This window comes from Lissotriton helveticus, chromosome 10 (genome assembly GCF_964261635.1).
Source record: "Lissotriton helveticus chromosome 10, aLisHel1.1, whole genome shotgun sequence".
Lineage (NCBI taxonomy): Eukaryota > Metazoa > Chordata > Amphibia > Caudata > Salamandridae > Lissotriton > Lissotriton helveticus.
Window position 1 is genome coordinate 523577753 of NC_136071.1, and position 23278 is coordinate 523601030.

The 23278-nt window shown below is 50.9% G+C and overlaps 1 protein-coding gene across 1 annotated transcript in view; it reads left to right on the plus strand.

Moving 5' to 3' along the window:
- The window catches only part of XPO6 (exportin 6), a 654194-nt gene that overhangs the window by 346369 nt on the left and 284547 nt on the right, over positions 1-23278 (plus strand). The window contains exons 13-14 of the mRNA XM_078663046.1: positions 3426-3585; positions 4488-4580. Of these exons, the coding sequence (XP_078519172.1) occupies positions 3426-3585; positions 4488-4580 (253 nt within the window). The remainder of the gene's footprint in view (positions 1-3425; positions 3586-4487; positions 4581-23278) is intronic.

Consider the following 23278-nt stretch of genomic DNA (forward strand, 5'->3'; position numbering starts at 1 on the left):
TCTATGGACGTTTGATCTGGTGTAACCACTCTGCACCCGTGCGCCTGGGGGGTCGGTGGCTACTCTCCTTGGGTGGTTCTGTGTGCCCCTGGGATCCTCCATTCTTGGGTCTAATCCTGGTTGGCTACTTACCTTAAATTCCACTATCTTAGTATATGATTTGGTCCCCGGTTTGGGCCCTATGTGTTTACCTATGCTACCTACTTTTATCTGAAGTATTTATTTGAAATTGATATCTCCGTGGATGAGATATACAAAGTCAGTGCCTAGTGTGTAGTAATAAATATAAAGTGTTTTTATACTCACCTGATGTGATTCTTTCTTGCGTGAAATGTTTACTGACTGACTATAGTGATGAATGCACTTGCTTTTCTCCCCTCCTGACTAAGCCTTAGCTGCTCTCCAGCGCTACCCCTCAAGAGCTCTGGGTTTCATGGACCTAAACACTGAGTGTTGCCTGGACTCCGTGCACAGTGCCTCACCAGAGGTGGACACTGTATAGTGAGCCAGCCTCATGAAAACATCAGCCTTCGTTCAGATTCATGTGTATCTAACGCTTCAGATATCAAGTACAAAAGTCCAATGCATAAACTATCCGTGTACAGCCCAACCAGCCATAGATACTGGAGCTTTTGGTAAGTAAAGCTTCTCTGTCCGTCAACTTTATACAGTGGTAGAATAAAGAGGTTACAGCTTGGGAAAAGCAAGGGAAATAATCCTACCACGGGCCACTTTTTCTAAAATGGGTTTCACATTACCTGTACTTTCTTGCTGTGAACTACCAAACTGGGATACCTAGACATGTTTACAGAATGTGTTACTCCCTTCCAAGTGAAAAAGGATCAAGCTGTCCATCTTGGGTTTTAGTGGCATTTAATTGCATTCATGAGGATCCATCTTTCGGCACTTGTTTCCGTGGCGGAATCCTGTTTCGTCTTGTTCATGTTTATTTTCAGCAATTGAGAGGGACTATTTTAATGGACCCAAAGGTACATCTTTCATGAAAATGATATTTCAGTGGGTTATACAATCTGCATCCTCCTAGTAGAGTATATGATCTGGGAGTTTGTCAATACCAACTCCACAGCACTATAATGGCTTTACTGAAATCTGGGAAGTTTGATATCAAACTTCCCAGCACATTAAACCAACACTGATGCCAGTGTGGGATTAAATGAAAAATACACTCAGAGGACATCTTAGAGATGCCCCCTGAAGAATGACCTAACTCTAGGGCCCGGGCTGACTGGCTGCTCACCAGATGCCACCCCTAGACATGTTTCTGAACCCCCTGGGTCGAGAGCCTCAAGCTCTTGAGGTCCTGAAACAAGGCACATCCTGGGCAGAGGTGCCAAGCCTCCTCCCACAGGATGGGCAGGGTCTACGAAGGGTAAGCTTCAAAAGCTTGCGACCCTTGTGAGCTGACCCAGCAATTTGCTGCTGGTAGCAACTGCCCCCCACCGGTTCTGAGCTCCACTTTGGGTGGGAGAATCCGCGGTAAAACCAAAATGGGAGGAGAGGTGTGCCCACCTTTGCCAACCGCACCCCTCAGGTGGGGAGGAGAGGCGAAGCACAACTCTGTCCCCGCCATCTTGAAGATGGGGGGACTCGGGCAACCAGAGTGAGGCTTATGCCCCCCTCCCACTGAAGGGTGGCCTAATAGGTTGTGTACCCACCCCAAGAAAGGAAGCCATTGGTTCCAACCTGTACCTACCTGAAACGCCTTTAAATTTAGTATTTAGGGGCAACCCCAAACCTTACCTCCCCAAATAAGAAGACCGAAGAAGAATGACCAAAGAGCCGCGCTGGAGGGAGAAGAGGAGGACACCAACTGACTTGGCCCCTCGCCTACCGTCCAGCCCCAAACTCGACCTACTGCAATGGAATCCCAGTGTGTCCTGCAGCCAATGGAATCCCAGTGTGTCCTGCAGCCAAAAGCCCCCTACAACCTGGAGGACCTGCAGTGCCTTCCCTTAAAAGACTTTGTCTCTCGTCAGCACTGATTTGCTCACCAACAGACTCTGGCTCCGGCCAAATCCATGAGTTTGCCCCACTCTGCACCCGAAGGCCCGAGTTTGAGTGATCCCTGACCTACTGCAAGTCTCCTGACGCCTGCAGCCCCTTTCTGGAGGATCCTCCTTGACCAACCCCCCCCCCCCCCGATCAGAGCCGGTAAGGAAAACTCGATGCCAAAAGACACCCCTATATCCGATGCCCCACAGCCTTGAGTGGCCAAACCAACTGTGTGCCAGCATCCCTCGACATCCCAACTTAGCTCTCCCACCAGTGGTTGCCTCCAGAAGATCTTTGTGCCCGCGCCTGCAGTGTTTGTTCTGAGCGGAGCCTCCCCATTGAAACCAACAGGGCTCCGGATGTCGACCCTGCACCCCGGCAACCCCTGTGCCACTGTGGGTGTACCTTGTGTGCTGTGTTGAATCCCTCTTTGCCCTGAGCTAAACCCTTAGAGCTTTGCTCCCACATTCAAGTGGCATGCCCGTGAGCAGCCACTAACCAGTGGCCCCCTATCCTCCATTGGATACCATTGGGCCTCAGCACTCTGCACCCAGCCGCCCTAATGCCACTGAGGAGTTTCTTTGAGTGCATACTTGACCCTGGGGAAACCCTGGTCCTAACCCCAGAAATCCAACCCCCAAGACAGAATACTTAACTTAAAACCGACAACCTGATTTTCTCCCATAGGACTGCATTAACTGATTTTTTGTGAAAAATAGTTCTAAATGTGGAGTTGGAAATTGGATGAGAACTTATGAAACTGTGTTTTAAGAAAAACTGACTTACCTTTTGTGCAGGAAATGTCCCAGTCTGATATCTAGGCATATCACACTGAGTAGAAAAAGTAATCCTGAAAATTAATCTGGGAAGTAATCCAAAAAGTAACTGTAAAGTAATTTCAACTGATTCTGAACATTTGACCTACCTGCTACAAAGTCAACTGCATTCCATTCAACTGTATCATCTTTTTAAAAATACTATTTTACTTACTTACATTAAGTCCTGCTTGGTTCTAAATGCAACTTTTTCAGGCAGTTTTAGTCTTCGCTGTCACCCCTTTCACAACACCAACAATGATGACCCTAGAACTTAGATATTCCAGAACCCCACAGAAACTTGGCGGAAACACTTGGTCAGGCATGGGTATAGACCGGGCATAGGAGCATGAAGGGACACTAGAATAAGGGGTTAATGAAAACATTTCAAGAGTTTTCTTTATGGAAAATCTTTTATTCATCCTTTACGCAAAGTTAGGAAATTGCGAACCATTCATTAGTGGGAAATAGCATGAACAAAGAGGACTGTAACCGTACTGGCCATAGCACACATTTTTCCTTCGCTACCGCTACTTCCTCTGTGCTGGTATACCTGTCATGCCACATGCTGAACTGAATGATCCGTTTCCTTTTCAGGCCATAGGTTGAATGTCACAGCCGAGAATGACTGCCGAAGGTTACATTGCTCTCTGCGAGATCTGAGTTCCTTGCTGCAGGCTGTAGGACGGCTTGCTGAGTACTTCATTGGAGATGTCTTTGCTGCAAGATTTAATGATGCGCACACAGTGGTGGAACGGTAAGGATAACATTCAGCAAAAAATCCACCCTAGCTGAGGTGGTGTCCACACACAACCTTTAATTTTTGATGGCTCAATAATAACTCATTTGATTTGTTGAAGTAGTAATCCTGACTTGGCAAAGGCTTTCATTCATAACATTAGTTCTTTGTCAGTGGAATCTTGGTCACTACTCTACAAAAGTAAGTAAATTGCTTCCTAGTGAGGCATTGAGAGACCAGTCCGACTTAAACTAGAAGGATGTGCACTGGAAGTTACTGAGCGTCCAATTGGCATCATGAAGTCTGTGGAAGGCGCAGCAGATGTAGATAGAAGAGGGTGGTATTTTTAGGGGTGGGTGTGAGATTAGCAAGAAGTAGAAAAGGTTTGTGAAAGCGAAAATGAACTGGTTCATCAGAATCTAAGGCTGTCAAAATAGGTTCTAAACAAATAGGAATGAGAACATCTTAAACTAGGGTAATTAAGTGGAGCAGCACAACTAAAGATAAAGACCATGAAGTGGATGTGGATTCTAAAATGTGCCTCATAGGAGATGAGTGGAAAACAGCTATGTAAAAAGTGGATGTGAAGTAAAGAAATCTTGTAAGTTTGAGCAGTCAAAAGGATAGATTTCCATTGAAGGAATGGTTTGAAGTGAGCAGATTGGCTTCATAGGTGAGGGTGGGCATCTGGTCTAAAGAAATAAAAATAAGACCCTCAGCAGCATGTTAGGAGCACTGTGAGGAGAAATGAGAAAGTGATTGTAGCTCCTGCATGGCAGAAGCTGCATTAACGAAAGGACAGAATCAGTTAAACAGTAAGAACTGTCAAGAGAAGATGAGATTGAGACACAATCTTAAAAACTGTGTTCACAGTAGGCCTTGTTGACACAATTCCTAAAAGCTCATCTTTTTTCCTTCAGGTTGGTAAAAGGAACCCTCTATGGATCCCAGTGCAAACTCTACAGTATTGAAACGGCGGTACCCACGGTGCTAAAACCAGACCTGTTGGATGTGTAAGTACAGTTTTTGGAAAATTTGGCAATGATGCACAAATGTAAACGTTTATCATATGTTCTGCTGTCACTGAGCCAAGGCTAGCTTTCATTGTAGTGCAGTTACCTTTACAAAACTAAATCAGTTTTTAAGACAGATGGAGTTGTCACTATGGTAATATTTGTATCATTTAAGGTTCTTTTGCGGTCCTTTCACATCTTCAAGCTTCCAGGACTATAGTGCCAAGAGAAGTTTCTACATTTTCTGTCCGTTTTCATACTATGATTGGAGGCTCATTAACATTGTAGTTGTAGAAATGCTGTACTGGGGAACGTAAAACAGTTGTTTCCAATGGAATTGCTCTATAGCATAAATATGCTGTCAGTTTAATGATTCTTGATAGGAAAATGCCCAACGTCATACCTGTTTCAGCAATAAATGTAACTTAATAAGTAGTAATATGTGAAAAAGTAAATGAAGCTGTACATTTTATACAGAACAAATGCCTTTGTGTGATCAGACTCAAGTGAGGTGGCCCCTGTCTCCTTGTTCTGGTCATGTATTCCTAATTATTGCTGCTTGGAGCTTTGAAATGTATGCTACTTGTTGATTGTTGTCACTTTTCGCTCAAGATTATTTCAACCGACTACTGCAATTAAGTTAATAAGCAGTTGATTTTGGAGCAGCTATTTATATTGGTTGTGTACCCATGCTCTCGGGGTTATTAGGTTGCGCTTTATTACAACGAACAGGGGAAACTGGCTGACTAACTCAGCCCAAATTTAAATGGCCCCCGTTGCCACTGATTGCTATGGTCAACGACAACACTACAAACATTGATTTGTTATTGCTAGCTCAGAAACCCTCTTTATTGGTATATAGATTTGCAACTTTTTTTGCTTTCATTGCTACATTCAAAATGTGATGACGTTCTTCATTATTTCATGATGGGGCCTTGTTAAACTGTTTACATTTTTGTTGCTGCGGCCCGCTCTAGATGTTTCTGCATTCTCTGTTCTCTCGCATAGTCTTTTCCCGTAGTGTAAGTCCTCTCTTCAGAACTCCGTTAAACTTTGTGTGTAATAAAGCTAACCTATCTTATAGTTATGTCATACCAAACTAATCCAGAAACTGCAAACAAAAACTGCAAGTGTGCGTTCATAACATTCCCTTAAATAGCCTGTCAAATAATGCAGAGGGAGTGAAGCATCAGCCTAGTCCCAAGTTTTAACGCTTCTGAACCAGTTGCTCCCCTACTCCAATTTCTTTCAGACTCAAAATAGAATGTTTTGGGGGGCGTGGCCAAGACGACGAACATGGCGGACGCAGCCTAAGTGAGCTCCGTCCCGCCACCTACTTATCCTGCCTGCATCCTACGTCGCCCCGACCGAACTGCGCCCCAAATCAGGTGGCTGACAGCGGATCCGACGGCGACGCATCGGCAGTGACTCTGGTGTCCCGGCGGTCTGCGGCTGAGGAGATACAGCCGCCGGGAGCCCTGACGGCGACTGGGCCTTCCTCCACGCCACGGCCGGGACCTCGATTAATGGTTGGCCGCCCGGAAGTGTGGGGCAGCCGGGGCGAGCCGGCGGAAGGTGCCGCCCCAGCGGAGTGAAGCTGCGGAGAGGCGGCCGGGATTAATCTAGCCCCGCTAGCGCCTGGACGCTTGGCGTGGTAGCGACAATGCCGGCTGGGGGAAGACTGAGTTGGCGCCCCTACATCGGCGGAGGTGGGGTAAGGAGAGGTGGCTGGGCGTGAGGCCTAGTGGGGGAGGGGACGCTCTGGGACTGTGCCTGGCCTCACTCGGCGGCGGAATCGAGCCGCGGGGCTCAAGGACACTGGCACGCTCGGGGGGCGGCCGTCATACCGACCCCCTACTCGTCCCCCCCTCCACATTTGGACTGTGACCCTACTAGACTCTTCCCCGGGGCCGGACTGCTGGCACATTCCTACTCGGCGGCCGCCTCGGGCCGTGGTGAAGGGGGGTGAATTGGACAGACCCCCACAGTCTGCTGGCACGGTTCTGGGCCTGTAGGCGGCCCCCTAACTGCATTGGCGTTGACATTGGGAGACGTGGCGCAGGCGCTGGATTGATTTCGGCGGCCCCCGCGGCGGAGTGAGTGGCCCCGTTGCCGCGTGGTTCGGCTGTGTAGGCCGGGCACCATCCCCTGCCACTGAACACATAGCGCCTTGCGGGAGCTCCGCAGGGGTGCGCTTCCTATTCGGAGGTCCACGGTGGTCCGGGAGACGCTCATCATCAGAAAACGTGTACACAGTGAGGGGTGCGTTGGACTGCTGGTCCCCCGTGGTCGAGATCATCACTCTGCCCGAGACATGACGAGAGGGGGCAACAGCGGCAATGCTTCTAAGCAGGGCCCGATGGACAAGTTTGCAGGACCCAGTGGGAGTGCGGGGGCATCTGGTGGTCCCCAGGGCACTGGACCTGACAACGCGGCGTTGATGGCGGCGATCACGCAGTCGAGGGACATGCTGGATGCGAAGATCGGAGCGGTCGGAGCCGAGGTGACCTTGCTCCGACAGGACCTACGCAATGCGGGGGCACGCATCACCGAAACGGAATCCAGGATCACGGAAGTCGAGGACGACGTGGTAATTCTCAAGAAGAAAGTTGCCGCCATGGAGGGGATTCAGAAGGGTCTTGCGCTGCGGGTGGAAGATGCGGAAGGGAGGGCCAGAAGGAACAACCTGCGCTTCGTGGGCTTCCCGGAGAACTGTGAAAAAGGGAACATGGAGGCCTTCCTGACCCAATGGCTTACGGGATGGCTCCCCCCGGACACCCTGTCGCGCTGCTTTGTGGTGGAGCGGGCGCACCGAGCACTCCTTCCAAAACCACCTACTGGACCTCGCCCCCGCTCGGTAATGACCAAATTGCTCAATTATCCCCATAGGGACATTATCCTGCAACAAGCCCGCGCCCAGGACCCTCTAATGTTTGAAAATCACAAAATCCTTGTGTTCCCGGATTACACAAAATTGGTCCAGCAGCAGAGACAGTCGTTCACTGCGGCAAAGGCACGTCTGCGAGAGCTCAAAATTCCATATGCTCTACTCTTCCCGGCTCGCCTGTTTGTGGTCTTCCAGTCCCGCACACAGTTCTTCAATTCCCCGGAGGAAGTCTTTGAATGGACAGACGAGACAGTGCGAGTCAAGGTGAATACCCCCCCTAGGCGGAACTCTGATTCGTCGACCACCGGGAGACCCCCAAAACCGCCCAGAAGGTCACGCAGCAGGAGTAACTGGAGGTCGCGCTCCCAGAAGCGCCTGCCTCCCCACGACGAGACGGCCGAGGCACCGGAGGAGACGGATTCTTCCCCCTCGAAATCCTGACACCCTTACTTTCACGCTGACTCTGGCAACGGATCTACTGGGCTGAAGAGGTGCTTGGCTGGATGGAGTAGGCCTGGCGCTGCTCTTGGACATGCCACTTATAGATGGACTACATAATTCCTTACTCATGGGTATGCAGTAGGTCGGGAGACGCTTACACGAGAGCGGGCCTACTCCCGGAGTTCGTTCCCACGTGTTGGGTGGGAGGTTGTTAGACACTTTGCGGGTAGTTGGGTGGGATCCATTGGTGTAGTGGGTCTTGGACCTCCCGTTGGAGGTTTGTGATTGCCTGCACCGCGACAGGTACGTCAATGTTTCTGAGGTATGGGGTGGGGGGTTGGAGGGGGGGTAGTTGGTACAGTTTGGGGCAGGGGAGGGGGTGCAGGGGGGGGAACCAGGGGTATGGGGGTTCGGGAATAATGGGGGGGGAAGTTGGATCTAGCTCTAGCACGGTGTTTACGAGAACTTGGGGGCAACTGTATGTGCGCGTGTGGTCTTGGTGGCCCGATAATCTCAAGGTTTGGGTGATTGATGGCGGCTGAACAACAGGGGGGCAAGCCTTTCGCATGCTACGATGCGCATATTGAGCTGGAATGTGAGAGGGATGCTTGATAAAATTAAACGGAGTGCGGTTCTACGATTGGGGAAGACTGAAAAGGCGGATGTCTTGTTACTCCAAGAGACGCACCTCATGGGCACAAAAGTTCTTAGTCTGCGGAGGCATGGATATGACCAAGTGTTTCATGCTGGGTTCACGAGAGGGTCCAGGGGAGTTGCAATCTTGATTCATCGCAGGGTCCCATACACACATGACACACAATGGCTGGATGTGCATGGACGGTACGCGTTTGTCAAGGGGAAGCTGGGGAGTGAGCCTGTGGTCTTTGGCAGCGTGTATGCTCCACCCCCACTACAAGACGCTCTGATTGAACGACTGTTTGATGTCTGGACTGACGTCCCGCTTGTGCTGACGATTGTGGGTGGCGATTGGAATGACGTGATGGACGGGAGGCTTGATCGCTGTAGACCCGGGGGAGGCCAGCTATTCGATACTACTACACGATTGAGTAGAATGGTGCGAGGGATGGGATGGATTGACACTTGGCGGCATCATCATGCATGCACCCGCGAATATACCTTTGTGTCTGCGGTCCACAAATCCTTCTCTCGTCTGGACTGCCTATTTGTCCCACGGCCCTGGATAGGGAGAGTCGTTTCTACATCCATACTTCCTAGGGGCCTCTCGGACCACTCCCCGATTGCACTGACATTGAGTCTAGGTGTGCGGCGACAGCCGTTTTGCTGGCGACTTTCCACGTGGTACTTGCAGCGCAACGACTACCAATCGCGCATGAGGGAGGCAATAGCGCATTATTGGATAGAGAATGAAGACCCGAGTGTGGATGCCATGACCTTGTGGGAGGCCCTGAAACCTGTGCTTCGGGGCGTGGACATAGCGTGGTGCGCCGTGAATCGTAAGGCCCGCACGTTGGCCCTGGCGAAAGCGGCTGACCAGGTGCGTACCCAAGAGGCGACCTGCCTGACAGGGGAGAGTGGAGACGCGGTGACTGTGTTGCTGCACCTCCAGCGCTCATACACCTCCTTACTGCTAGATGAAGCCAGACAGAATTGGCTTGCTACGCAGAGCAGAATTTATCAATGGGGGGACAAATCTAGCACGATGCTTTATAGGCTGTGTCAGGATACTTATCAAGCCCAGCCCTTGCCGGGACTCCGAGATGCCGCCGGGAACCCTATCTCAGCTCCCGAGATCCTGGCCCAAACATTTGCCCAATACTACGAGACGCAGTATGCCCCCCAAGAATCCCTCCCGGCGGAGGAGATCGATAGATTCCTTGCGGACCTTCCGCCCCGGGCGCTCTCAGATGAAGCTAGGGATCGACTGGATCTCCCGCTGTCTGCTGAGGAGCTGGGAACAGCTCTAGGCGGACTAAACACGGGCAAGGCCCCTGGGCCCAATGGGTTCCCCTGTGAATTCATGAAGTTGTTCCATCTCCAATTGGGGCTGCGCTATAAGAAAGCCCTGGAAGTGGCTAGAGACCGTGGCAGACTGCCGGCAGACTGGCGACATGCCGAGATCGTGTTTTTTTGCAAACCGGGGAGGCCCCAAGATAGCCCGGAATCGTATCGTCCAATATCATTGCTGAACTTTGAGGCGAAAATACTGGCAAAGGCTTTGGTGAATCGCCTCCTCCCATATATCACGGACTTGATCCACGCGGACCAGGCGGGCTTCATGCCCCACAGAGCGACAAGACATAATATACGCCGCGCGCATTTGGTGGTGGAGGCGGTGCGGGCGGCGGGCATCCCTGCGGCCCTCTTGCTGGCGGACATTGACCGCGCCTTTGACTCCCTCAGCTGGCCATATCTTCGAGCGCTCCTCCTCCGGCTTAATCTGGGCCCGCGTTTTTTGTCGTACATACACTTGCTGTATACGGACCTGACGGCAGCGGTCAGGGTTGCGGGGGCGGTCTCCAGTTCGTTCCCCATTGGTCGGGGCACCCGACAGGGATGCCCTCTCTCACCTTACCTGTTCGCCTTGGCTATGGAGCCGCTTGCGGCTTGGGTGAGGATGGATGCCCAATTGCACGGAGTGGAATGGGTGGGAGGCCCATCTGATAGGATTGCACTCTATGATGACGATGTGCTCTTTTTCCTCACAGACCTCAATAAATCGGGACCGAGGGTCCTGGACATAATGCGCATTTTCGGAGAGGTGTCCGGTCTTAGAATCAATGTACAAAAGTCGAAATTGTGGGTCCTGGGTGACCGGGGGACCTTGGGTCCTTGGGCATCGGTCCTGCAGGAAGCGGCAGGAGGCCTTAAATACTTAGGTGTCTTTTTGACGGATGTGCCGGGAGTGTTGTGGTCCCGTAACATAGTGCCAGTCTGGGACAGGATCCGTTCGGATATGCAGACGTGGTCCAGGATGCCCCTGAACGTCTATGGCCGTTCGGCCATCTTCAAGATGGTAGCCCTACCCCGTATTCTATACCAACTGCAAAATCACCCGTACCCAGTTCCACCGCATTGGTTTCGGCAGGTGAACTCTGCCTTGGGTCGGTTCCTGTGGACCGGGGGAGCAGTAAGAGTGGCGCTCCGTACCTGCTTCCTGTCGACCTACTGTGGGGGGCTGGCCACATCGGACGTCCAATCCTACTATCCGGCGTCGCACCTGCTTGTCCTTACTGAATGGTGGTATGGGGATCGGGGTGACCCGACCTATGCCCTGGAAAGGTATATGATGGACCCGGACACGCTCCATACTATCCTGTACTCGGCTGCTATCCGGAAACGACTCCCGGTGGTCACTCAGGTGGTCTTCAGAGTGTGGCGCGACGCTCTCTGCCGCATGGGGTGGTGGAATAGGCTAATAAGTGAGACTCCTCTGTGGCGCAATGGGAGACTGCCCGGCTTGGCTTCCCTGCGGGGATTTGAAGGTTGGGATGCTATTGGCATCTCGGCACTGGACCACGTATTAAAGGGCACGGTCCTCAAGTCGTTCCAGGCATTGCGGGATGAATATGACATGCCCCAGTCTCAATTCTTTAGATACCTGCAGCTCCGACACGCTCTGACCCCCGCAATAGCGAACTTAACGTCCTTGCAGGAATTCAGCCCCTTGGAAGCTAAGATATTTATGGGGGAATTGGAAAAAAAGAAAATTTCAACCATATACCAAACGCTGGTTACCCATTGTTCCCCTTCCCTTGATAAACTGCGGGCGGTCTGGGAGGGTGAGCTGGGGGAGTTGGAGGAGGAGGACTGGAGGGAAGCCCTGGAGGCCCCTAGGGGAGCAGCAATAGCGGTGCGCCTGGGATTCATCCAATTTAAATACCTGCATAGGGCATATTATACGAGGGAACGGCTGTGGACGGCTGGGCTGATAGCCTCCCCGGAGTGCCTGAGGTGTGGAAGTGCGATGGGCTCCTTCTTACATACGGTATGGGGATGTGCACGGCTGCAGAGATTTTGGACTGGTGTGTGGGACTGTCTGGAGGAAGTACTGGCATGGGAACTCCCTCGCACGCCGAAGTTGGGCCTCCTCCATGTTATGGAGCAAGTAGGGGGTAATAGATACAAACGCCACTTGCTTCTATTGGGTCTCACGGTGGCCAAGAGGGACATATCCCGGGCCTGGAAAGCGCCCAGAGCTCCGCTGGTGGGGGTGTGGAAGCGAGGCATGGACTTCAACATGGGCCTGGAACGTCCTATCTTTGAGGCCAGGGGCTGCCCCAGAAAACACTGCCGAATCTGGAAGAAATGGGCGGATTATCGGGGCCTACTACTGGACCCCCCGGCGACAAGAGCCACAAGTCTGGACCTTATTGGTTCTGCCTCTGAGTGAACTGTAACACATGCTGCTATTACGATGCCTCAGCTCATGTTCTGGACAATGTAGACACCGTGCAGGGTGGGGGGTGGGTGCTGGGTTGGAATACGGGGAGGGGGGCTTGGGTAAACGTTGATTGAATATTTTGACCCTTATTGCTCTTCTACTTTCACTGCCTTCCTGATATTACGGAAGCGGTGTCTCGTTTATATTCTGTCAACTGCTGAAACCCAATAAAATTTGTTCTGAAAAAAAAATAGAATGATTTTATGTCCCTTCCAAAGTATTTAATCTCCATATTGGTAAGCACTACAATCTTGAAGATGCTTGATGACTATTGAAGTTAATCTGGCCTGACCATATCTACCTAGTGTTGGCCGCTCTTTACTGACTTCCATTTGATGAATTCATGCTATTAAAATCCTGCTACATTATTTTTTTAAACCATATTTTAGAAAATCCTGCTATATTATCTAGCAGATTTAGTACAAATATGCACCACTTGACTTTGTTTGCAAAACTTACATGCTATTTTCCTGAGGTCCTCATCAGAATGGCTTCTTCCTGTTCTGTCGTTTGACTATTCAGACAAGGTAGCTGTTCCTTCCCTGTCATTACATCTAACATTTAACAACTCTGCACCATCATCTGTAAAATAGACCATCATGGAAACTTCTGAGAAACGTTGGTGTTCAGTTCTTGTGCTAATGGACTTCATCTTGTTGTTTCAAATTCTCTCTCTGCCAAGAGCCCATCTGGTTGGTGCATACTGTGCTGTACAAATTTCCAAAATAAATGAGTCGACGCACTTGTTATGCTCAGTCACTTAGTCACTGTGTGAGTGAGAAATTGGAATTTCTGTTTAGTGCGAGATGTTGACATACAGTCCCTTTTAAAGTTTCTTTAAAATGGCCGTAGGCAAATCAAATTTCTGACCCTCTTTCCACTTGCATTTGGAAGCTGTATACATCATCTGGTAGAGAGTCTTCTGGATTTGTTCTGAACTTAGCTGCACTGCTGGAACTTAATATTTACATCAGGATCTTAAATATCCTCTTGGGAGGCGTGAGACTTGATCAGTCTACCTGTCGCATTCATCTTGACCTGATGCCTGAGATGTATCATGAACAGTGCCCCTACTAGGAACTAGAGGCTGTGTCATAGACTCTTCCTGACATAATATTTTTGTGTGGGACAAATCTTCAGATTGAGAAAGTCCGTGGCCGTGAAGCGAGGTCTGTATGGGTGCCAGAAGTGGAACTTCCAGCTGTGCTGTATGTAATCTTCAGTACAAGTCCTCCATCATCATCTTCATTAAATGCAAGAAATCCATCAGCACTTGGACCATTGGCAAAGCTAAAATTTGAGAAATATCAGTCTTTCAAATTTGACCATAATGGTTTTGCTCCTGGTAGTCAAGACTGATCCTCTTCATCCACATTTTGGGACACACATTGTGGGTCAAGACCATGGAGGCATTCTGCACCTGAAGCCACGCTTGACAACATGCTGTCATTATCAAAATAAATGTTCCTCATCACTAGAAGTAGATTCCTAAGACGAGTCATATAGAAGATGTAGTGTAGGCTCTAGAGTATTTCTTATTAGAGAAAACAACTGTAGTAAGATTGGCATAGTCCTTATTGGTGTCTGTGGTAATGGTGTAGTGACAAAGGTATATGGGCTGTTGATGCAGTAGTTGTCAATGTAACCCCTGTTGCGGCTGTGGAAGATGTAGCTGTTATTGCCCTCTGAGATGTAATCTTTACAGTTAATGGTGCAGGAGCTGCAGACGTATCCAATGCTGGTAGCGTAGTTGTCAGTGGGTGCATATGTGTTGTTGACTGTGCTTTCGCTGGCAATGGTACCTTGGTCAGTAAAATTAGCTACTCCGTTCAATAGTCCTCATCAACTGAAGGGTTTTTGTCCGTGATGATTGTGTAGTCATTGGTGGAGTCGTCTGTGGTGGTTAAGTCATCAACCATGGATGTTTTGTTGACAATAGCATCTCCGCTCTGGGAGTAGACTTTCTTGTCAACGGTGTTACTGTTGCTGATGACAAGTCTTTAAGTGCTGATTTCCCTGGTGATTAAGTACGTTTCACAAATTTTCTGTCCTTTTACTGCTTTCCTTCTACAGGGAGCCTTCTGAGGTTGAGGATGTTACCTCATCATGACCAGAAGTCTGTCTTATCAGGGCAGGGACAGGGTCTCTTAGGTTGGTTTTGGCCCCAGAAACTCCATATGCAGGTGTTTCCACTTTGTCCCTTTTAGGATTCAAAACATTTCCGTTAGCTTTCCCCATGGTGACTATATTTAGAAGACCCAGCAGTCTATAGTTGAGTGCATCTGGGGAACATGTAGCCCTTCCGGTTTGGACCCACTCATTATTTGGTGGCTAACAGGAGTACTAGCTGCAGGTCCTCTCTGTGCAAAGCGCAAGATGATTGGATCAGGAACACAATAGGCCATTGAGAAGTGAGTAAATTGTATCAACATCTCTCCATCTTTGCCAGGTTGGCGGAGAGTCCCCCACCGGCAGATACCTTTTTAAAAATTTGTATTTCACTCAGAGCGTTGTGACCTTATTTGTAGGAATAAAACAGTGTCCTAAAACATTTTCAGTGGAGAGTAGTACACAAGTCTGTAGTTTGGTGCTCAGATTAATCTTACTGTCCTTAATCTAGCTAATCCTTCGCCCACAAATCACAGCAATGGGAGCTCCCAGTTGAATCAGCCTTGCTGACTGGATCTTTGGGACTGGGTTCAACATCGTGAGGGAACTCTCCAACCCCAGCTCCAACACCTAAGACGTCCCACCTTCGCAAAACCTGTGCAACTTGCTAGCCACCTTCTTCCACCGCAATATCGTAGACATCCACGACCGCCTCAATGCCACGTCCGCCCCGACAACCACAGAAACCTCCGCCCCCACGACCACCATCCTCACCAACCGCCTGCTCGCCTGGACCAACATCACCGATGACGACACCATCAAGACCATGAACACCATCCACTCAGGATCTCCGTCAGACCCATGCCCAAACCACATCTTCCAAATGCCAGCACAGCCATCGCACCCCATCTCCGGAAAGTCATCAACATCTCCTTCAAGACGGCAACCTTCCCGGAGAGCTGGAAGCACGCCGAGATCAACGCCTTACTCAAGAAGCCCAAGGCGCACCCCAAGGACCTCAAGAATTTCCGGCCCATCTCCCTGCTCCCGTTCCTAGCGAAGGTCATCGAGAAGACCGTCAACAAACAACTGACCTGCTACCTCGAGGAGAACAGCATCCTGGACCCTTCCCAATCCGGGTTCCGCAGCAAGCACAGCACCGAAGCTGCTCTCATTGCCGCCAGCGATGACATCAGGACCCTGCTAGACAACGGAGAAACAGTGGCTCTCATCCTTCTGGACCTGTCAGACGCCTTTGACATGGTCTGCCACTGCACTCTACGAACACACCTCCACGACGCCGGGATCCAAGAGAAGGCCCTGGACTGGACCACCTCCTTCCTTGCCAGCAGAACACAGAGTCCGCCTCCCCCCCTTTCCGCTCCGAAGCCACCGAGATCTGCAGCATACCCCAAGGCTCACCCCAAAGTTGTTCAACATCTACATGGCATCACTCGCCCACATCGCCCGACTGCACGACCTCAACATCATCTCCTATGCCGACGACACCCAGCTGATCCTCACCAAAGACCCCACACTGCCAGAACCAACCTCCACGAAGGGATAAAGGCCGTCGCCGAATGGATGAGGAACAGTCGACTGAAGCTGAACTCGGACAAGATGGAGGTCCTCATCCTCGGATCCACCCCCTCGGCCTGGGATGACTCCTGATGGCCGACCACACTGGGAACAGCTCCAACACACACCGACCACGCACGCAACCTAGAGGTCATCCTCGACTCCACCCTCTCCATGACTAAGCAGGTCAACGCCGTCTCGTCCTCATGCTTCAACACCCTCTGCATGCTTCGCAGGATCTACAAGTGGATCCCCACCGAAAAGAGAAGAACGGTCACCCAGGCCCTCGTCAGCAGCCGACTGGACTACGGAAACGCCCTGTACGCACGAGCCTCGGCCAAACCCCTGAGATGGCTGCAACGCATCCAGAACGCCTCTTCATGCCTGATCCTTGACATCCCTCGCCACAGCCACATCAACCCCACCTGAGAGACCTGCACTGGCTCCCCGTCAACAAGAGGATAACCTTCAAGCTCCTCACCCACGCACACAAGGCACTCCACAACACCGGACCAGCTTACCTCAACAGACGACTCAGCTTCTACACTCCCACCCGCCAGCTCCGCTCCGCTAACCTCTCCCTCGCCACGATCCCCCGCATCCGAAGAACGACCTCCGGCGGCAGATTGTTCTCCCACCTTGCCATCAAGACCTGGAACACACTCCCCACCCACCTACGGCAGACCCAAGACCTGCTGACCTTCAGAAGACTCTTCAAGACCTGGCTTTTTGAGCAGTAGCAGCACCCCTCACCCCCCAGCGCCTTAAGACCTTCACGGGTAAGTAGTGCACTTTACAAATGTTATGATTGATTGATTGATTGCCTGGGTTCTGAGGCGGATTGTGTTTCTGGTCAATCTCCACCTAGTGTCAAGTGGACCTTGTAGGAAAAGGCCCCTTTTTGTTGTGGTCACCCCCCACTTGTTGCCCACAATACTGATGGTTTTTACCTGAATGCACTGGAAGTCTGCTAACCAGGCCCCATTACCAATGCTCTTTCCATTAATAAGGTAAACTGATACAAGGGTGCTACAGTGTGTGCCAATTATAAATCCCTAGTAAATGCTAAGCTCTGGTACCCAGGGCAGGGGTACCACAGAGGGTCCATAAGGGTTGCAGCATATCTTATGCCATCCTAAGGAACCTCCCATAGAAATTGGATGCAGACTGCCATTTCAGGCTGTGTGACATGTTGCAAACAATGGTGTAAACACTACATGGCACACAACCCTGTGTACCATGCCCAAGTCACTGCGTATGATATATGTAAGTCAACCCTACAGCAGGCCTAACAGCCCTAAGGCAGGGTGCATTGTATCCTGCGCGAGGACATGGTTGCACGGGCATATATGCCCCTGTGATGTTTATTCAAGATTACTAGATGTAGCAGGTAAGCTATTCTAAGGTATGTACTGGCCAATGGTCATTATAAGTTACCCAGAACACAATAGCTTCACTGAAACGTATGGTGTATACTGATTCCAGTATTGAATTTATTAAGACATGCACCCAGAGGGCACCTGAGAAGTGCCCCCTGAAAACCTACCAACCTCTAGTGTGCTGGCGGAGTGGTGTAGTCCAGCCTGCCACCACAGACCAATTTCCGACCCTCTGCAGGTGAGAGCCCACGCTTTGAGGCTAGAAACTATGCCTGTTCCAGAGGAAGATGTTCACACGTCCTCCAGCAGGATGGGTAGTGATTTAGTATCAGGGACTTCAAAGTTCCTGCAGCCTTTGATATGTAAATGTCATGGTACTTATAGAGCGCACTGTCACCAGACGGTCACCTTGCGGTGTCGTCTATGCGGTTTCCTGGCGCTGATACTCATACCGCTGTGGAACCCCTCCTGGCTTTCCCTGTGAAGTATCCACTCCTGGGCACCCCCAGGGTGAAGCCAGGCATCCTTAGCACTGTTGGGGCCGGTGTGGAGGCTAAGCAAGCTATTGCCCAGAGTTGCAGCGTGGGGCCCGTGATTAGAATAGGCACCGAGGCGAGAATTAACAGGTCTGAGGAAATTGAGCCAGAGACCCCGCCGAGGCGGGAATCGAACCCTGGTCCCTGGCCAGAACTCTGCATCAGGGTCTGCCGCTCTAACCATTCAGCCACACTCCTCCACATGCAACCACCGGCTTCCCCCAGACCTGGGAGATTCCACCCTGAAGCCCATTTGGCACAGGGGCGAAATTTGATTTGCGGGGCGGCTTGGTGCACTACCAGGCCAGTCACACCCTAAGGTGAGCTGCCTGATGTGACCCACGAAAGAAGAATTCCACCATCTTGGTTTTAGTGGTATTAGGAACTCTGACAGGGTTATACCCACTCCCCACAGTCATATGGGGGTATATTGACCCCAAGGATAAGTAGCCCATTGTCTACTACCCTTCACTCACCTTAACACTGCAAAATCTAGTATTTAGGGGAGCCTCTAACACAAGAGAATCAGAATCGACTGACTCTAGAAGGAAGGCAAAAAAGAGCCAAAGAAGCAAAAACTGAGGACCTGCGACTGACTTGGTGCCAACCCTGCCAGTCTATCTGCTTCTCCCAACAGTTGCAACGACTCGTCCTGCCACTGTGCAACCTCCAAAAGCCTGGGAGGACTTCCAGCCCTTAGCCAATCTGCCAGCATCTCCCGTGGAGCAGGTGAACTACTACTTTTGCAGCGTGAATCTTTTTGGATTCACTATGCTGTGCATATTCCGCAATCTGGTGGTTGGGTCCGGAATCGTAGTTTTTTTTTCTCTTTTTTTTTTGTAGCCCAGGTGGGCATCGACGTCCCACCATTTGGTGTACCTTCGGTGACGTCGGCATGCTTCCAGCGGAAGCTCCCACCCTTGGGCACCATCTTCAGATAATTTTTTCCGTCGTTGGGTCTGGATCGTCGCGTGAAGCTCCAGAAGTTTTGGAGGAGAAAAGGACAAAAATAAGCAAATTTCTTAAGGAAAAAACTCGAAGACCAGGAGAAGATCATCATCAGAGCCGGGACGACTAAGGAGAGGAACCTCGAGATCTTCGATGTCCGACAGAGAATGCGCACACAGGGGGCCCCCTGAGCGCAGTAATGGACAACACACCATTTAAATTCTGCCGTAATTGCCACCACAAGTACGCGCAGAGAGACCAGCACCCGGTCTGCAACCTCTGTCTGCCTATCGACCACGGGAGCAAGGACTGCAACGCCTGCCCAGTCTTCACGCCGAAGACGCCGAGGATTCGGGAAAAACAGAGGATAGCTCACCACACGATGCAGGGCAAGGGCAAGGCCCCGTCGCTGTACGACCTGGGCCTCTCCACCGACGACTAGGACAACATCGCCGAAGGTCCAGATGTCTCCACGGTCGCAGAGACCGATAAGAAAACGTCAGACAAGGTGGAAGAGTCTATGACCCCGAAACCCTCGACAGGGCCTCGAAAACCGGAGGCTGACTCTCGAAAATCAGTCTAGAACCTCGAAGGGAACACCGGCGTCGAAATCTTCGACAACCGAAGCTGCGATTCCTGAAAAACAGCCCAGCGGATCCTTCGAGAAGGACTCCCAGGCGGCAAAGACCAGTGAAAAACAAAGGTCATCGAAGGAAGCTCCCGAAAAGGGATCCTCGACTTCGAAGGAGAAGGAGTCGAGAGCCGCTTCGACGTCGACGGGACCGCCGAAGAGGGCGGCCAAAACCCTCTACGCCGAGCAGGCCGCACAGATGGAGAGAAAGAAAAGAAGGCTCGAGGCCGAGATGGAAAACATCATCCAGAGGAAGAAGGACTTCGAAGACAAAATGAAAAGCTTCAGGATCCCCTCGAAGCCCACGACGGTCCTCGAAGAGATAGAAGAACACTAGGAGTTCGACGCCGAAGAGCCGCCGAAAACTCCGGAGCCCTCGGAGCAGGGAGAAGAGGAGGACCTCTATTACACATAGGGTGATTATGGGGACCCGCGTTCAAGCTACGACTCGGGATCCTCGACGGGTCAGGACCAGGATTGGCAGGACATCGAGGCCGAAAACCCGGAGGTGGCTGTGGAGACATACTCCTCGAGGCCCTCGCTGCCAGATGACATTGGGGCCTACTATGAGGTCGTCAAGAAGGCTGCAGCAGCTTATGGAGTCAAATTGGAGGAGGAGAAGGCTAAGGCAGATTTCCTACTGGAAACCTTGCTCCCCGCACAGACAAAAAGCCACTTCCTGCCCATGCTGAAGAGTGTTATGGCACAGGGCAAAGAGGCATTCAAAGAAACAGCTACCTGCAGGTCAGTCACGCCAAGGACGGAGAAAAAGTACAAGTTCTCCTCCCAGGACCCCCCTTACATCCAGGGGACAGTTTCAGCAGACTCAATTATAGCCGCAACGGCCAGAAGGGCCAACGTCCCAACAACATCTGGGCAACCACCTGACAAGGAAAGCAGGAGGATGGACCTAACAGGCAGAAGAATTGAGAGAAACGCAGCAATGAACTGGTGGATGGCAAACTCCCTTCTCAACAGGCACCAGTACCAGCATTGGGACGAAATGGGCCAATTGCTCAAGCACCTCCCAGAGGAACACCAGCAGTGAGCCGCTCACCTCGTGGAAGAGGGGAAAAGCATCGCAAACTCGTGCCTGAAGACAGCCTTGGACGGGGCAGAAACATCCAGCAGGCTTATGGCTATAGGAATCACAGAGAGAAGGCAAGCCTGGCTCAGGATCTCAGGCTTCAATATGGAGGTTCAAAACAACATTCTGAACACCCCTTTCAATGGAGAAACACTGTTTGGAGCCCCAGTTGATGAGAAACTCACCCAACTGAAGAAAGACAACGAGACGGCAAGGTCCATGGGGGCCCTGCAATTCAGTGGGATGAGAAGAGGCACTCCTACGCGGAAAACCGAACGGAAGGGGTGGAAACCAGCAAGGTCAACCACACCAGGCGTTCCACCAGGGTCAACAGAGTGACGACCAAGATCACCAGGGCCAGCAGAAGCAAAACTGGAACTACCAGAACAGGGGCCAGTCCTTTCGCGGGAGAGGAAATGGACGGGGCCAGAGAATGAGAGGCGGTGAACAAGCCCACTCTAAGTGACTTCACACAGGAAAAGGTGCTCACCCACCCGTACCCTCCGAGGGAAGAGCACGGAAAAGCAAAGAGGAGAGGGCTACACGGACAAGACACAAAGGAACATGTAACACCAGTAGGAGGCAGGCTGAGATTTTTCCTCCGAGAGTGGAGAAAAATAACCACAGACAAGTGGATACTCAACATCATACAGTTTGGATACTGCATAGAGTTGGAAAGGAGACCACCAAACAGAAAGCCAAAGAAAAGAGAGCACTCAGGAAGGGAGCTGCAATTGCTCTTAGAGGAAGCCCAAGAACTGCTCCTCAAAGAGGCCATCGAACCGGTCCTATTCAAAGAACCGAACTGGGGAGTGTACTCAAACTACTTCCTGCTGCCAAAAGTGGACGTAAGCCTAAGACCCATCCTGGATCTACGGTTCCTAAACAAATATGTAAAGACTCAAAAATTCACGATGACATCCTTACAAGAGGTCATCCCACAGATAAAGGCCGGGGACTTCTTGTCCACCATAGACCTCAAAGATGCGTACCTGCACATCACCATGAACAGGCAGCCCAAGCACATGCTAAGATTCACAGTAAACAAGGATCACTCGTAATTCACAACCCTGGCATTCGGTCTAAAGTCCGCACCAAGGGTATTCACCAAATGCCTCGCAGCAGTGGCCGCACATCTGCGAAGAGAGGGGATACACGTGTACCCCTAACTCGACGACTGGCTCGTAAAGGCAAGCTCTTACAGGACATGCAAAGATCATGCAGAACAGGTCACAAGAACGCTAGCAAGCCTGGGATTCTCCATACACTGGGGAAAATGCTCGATGGAAGCGGAGCAAGTGAAGGTCTTCCTGGGAGCTCAAATCAACACCGTCCAGTGCAGGGTTTTACCCAGCGAAAAGAGGACACTCAGCCTACTGAGGGAGAAACGTCACTACCAGAAGGTGCGAGCTCTGACAGTGAGGACAGTGAGCAATATCTTTGGAATGACGGCGTCATGCATACACCTGGTCCCCAATGTATGCCTGCAGATGAGACCACTTCAAGAGTGGCTGCAACAAAAATGGTTACAAGCTACAGGAAGTTGGGAGGATCTAGTGGTTGTAACACACAAAGTGCAGGAAGAAATAAAATGGTGGACCAAAGAAAGGATAACAATAGGGAAGCCTCTAATGCCACCGGACCCAACAGTGACCATCACCACAGGCGCATCCCAGAAGGGATGGGGCGCACACATGAACAAGTTCAGAGTGAGGGGTCTATGGAGCCCAGGGGATGCGGTCAAACACATAAATTACCTGGAGCTGAAAACAGTGTTGCTTGCCCTCAAAGCCTTTCAGAAACAACTGTACAACCAGAAGGTGCTGATACAGACAGACAACACGACAACTATGTTTTACATCAACAAGCAGGGGGGAACACAATCATTCCCTCTGTCAAGCTTGGCACAGGTGATCTGGAGATGGGCAATACCACTCAAAATAGACCTGCTAGCCATACACCTGCCAGGGAAGGACAATGTAGAAGCAGATTGGCTCAGCAGGCAAACTTCAGCATCCCACGAGTGGGAACTCAACATACAGGAAACAGAGAGACTCTTCAGAAGGTGGGGCACTCCGACAATAGACCTGTTTGCAACACGCCAGAATGCAAAATGCCAATACTTTGCATCCAGACAACCAGAGGCACTATCCCAGGGGAATGCCCTATGGATAAGCTGGTCAAAAACATTTGCCTACGCTTTTCCCCCCAATACCACTGATTCCCAGGGTTCTCAACAAATGCATGACGAGCAACATGACGCTCATCCTGGTGGCACCACAATGGGCCAGGCAGACCTGGTACTCACATATAATGGAGATGGCACAGGGTCCACCCCACAAGTTCTCAAAAAGAAAAGACCTACTCTCCATGGAAAACGGAGAAGTTCTACACCCAGAGCCGGAGGGCCTCAGCCTATCAGCTTGGCTCCTGAGGACTTAGAGTTCGCACATCTAAAACTACCAGAGAGCACCCTACGGTGCTGCGAGAGGCAAGGAGGCCCAGCACATGCAAGTGCTATGGGGAAAAATGGAAAAGATTCACTCAATGGTGCTGCAAGAAGAAACTCCAGAGAAAGCTGACCAAGGTATCAACGGTGCTAAGATACCTCACGCACCTAATAAGAGCCAAGCTAAGCTCATCCTCGCTGAGGGTACACCTGGCAGCGATTCTGAAATA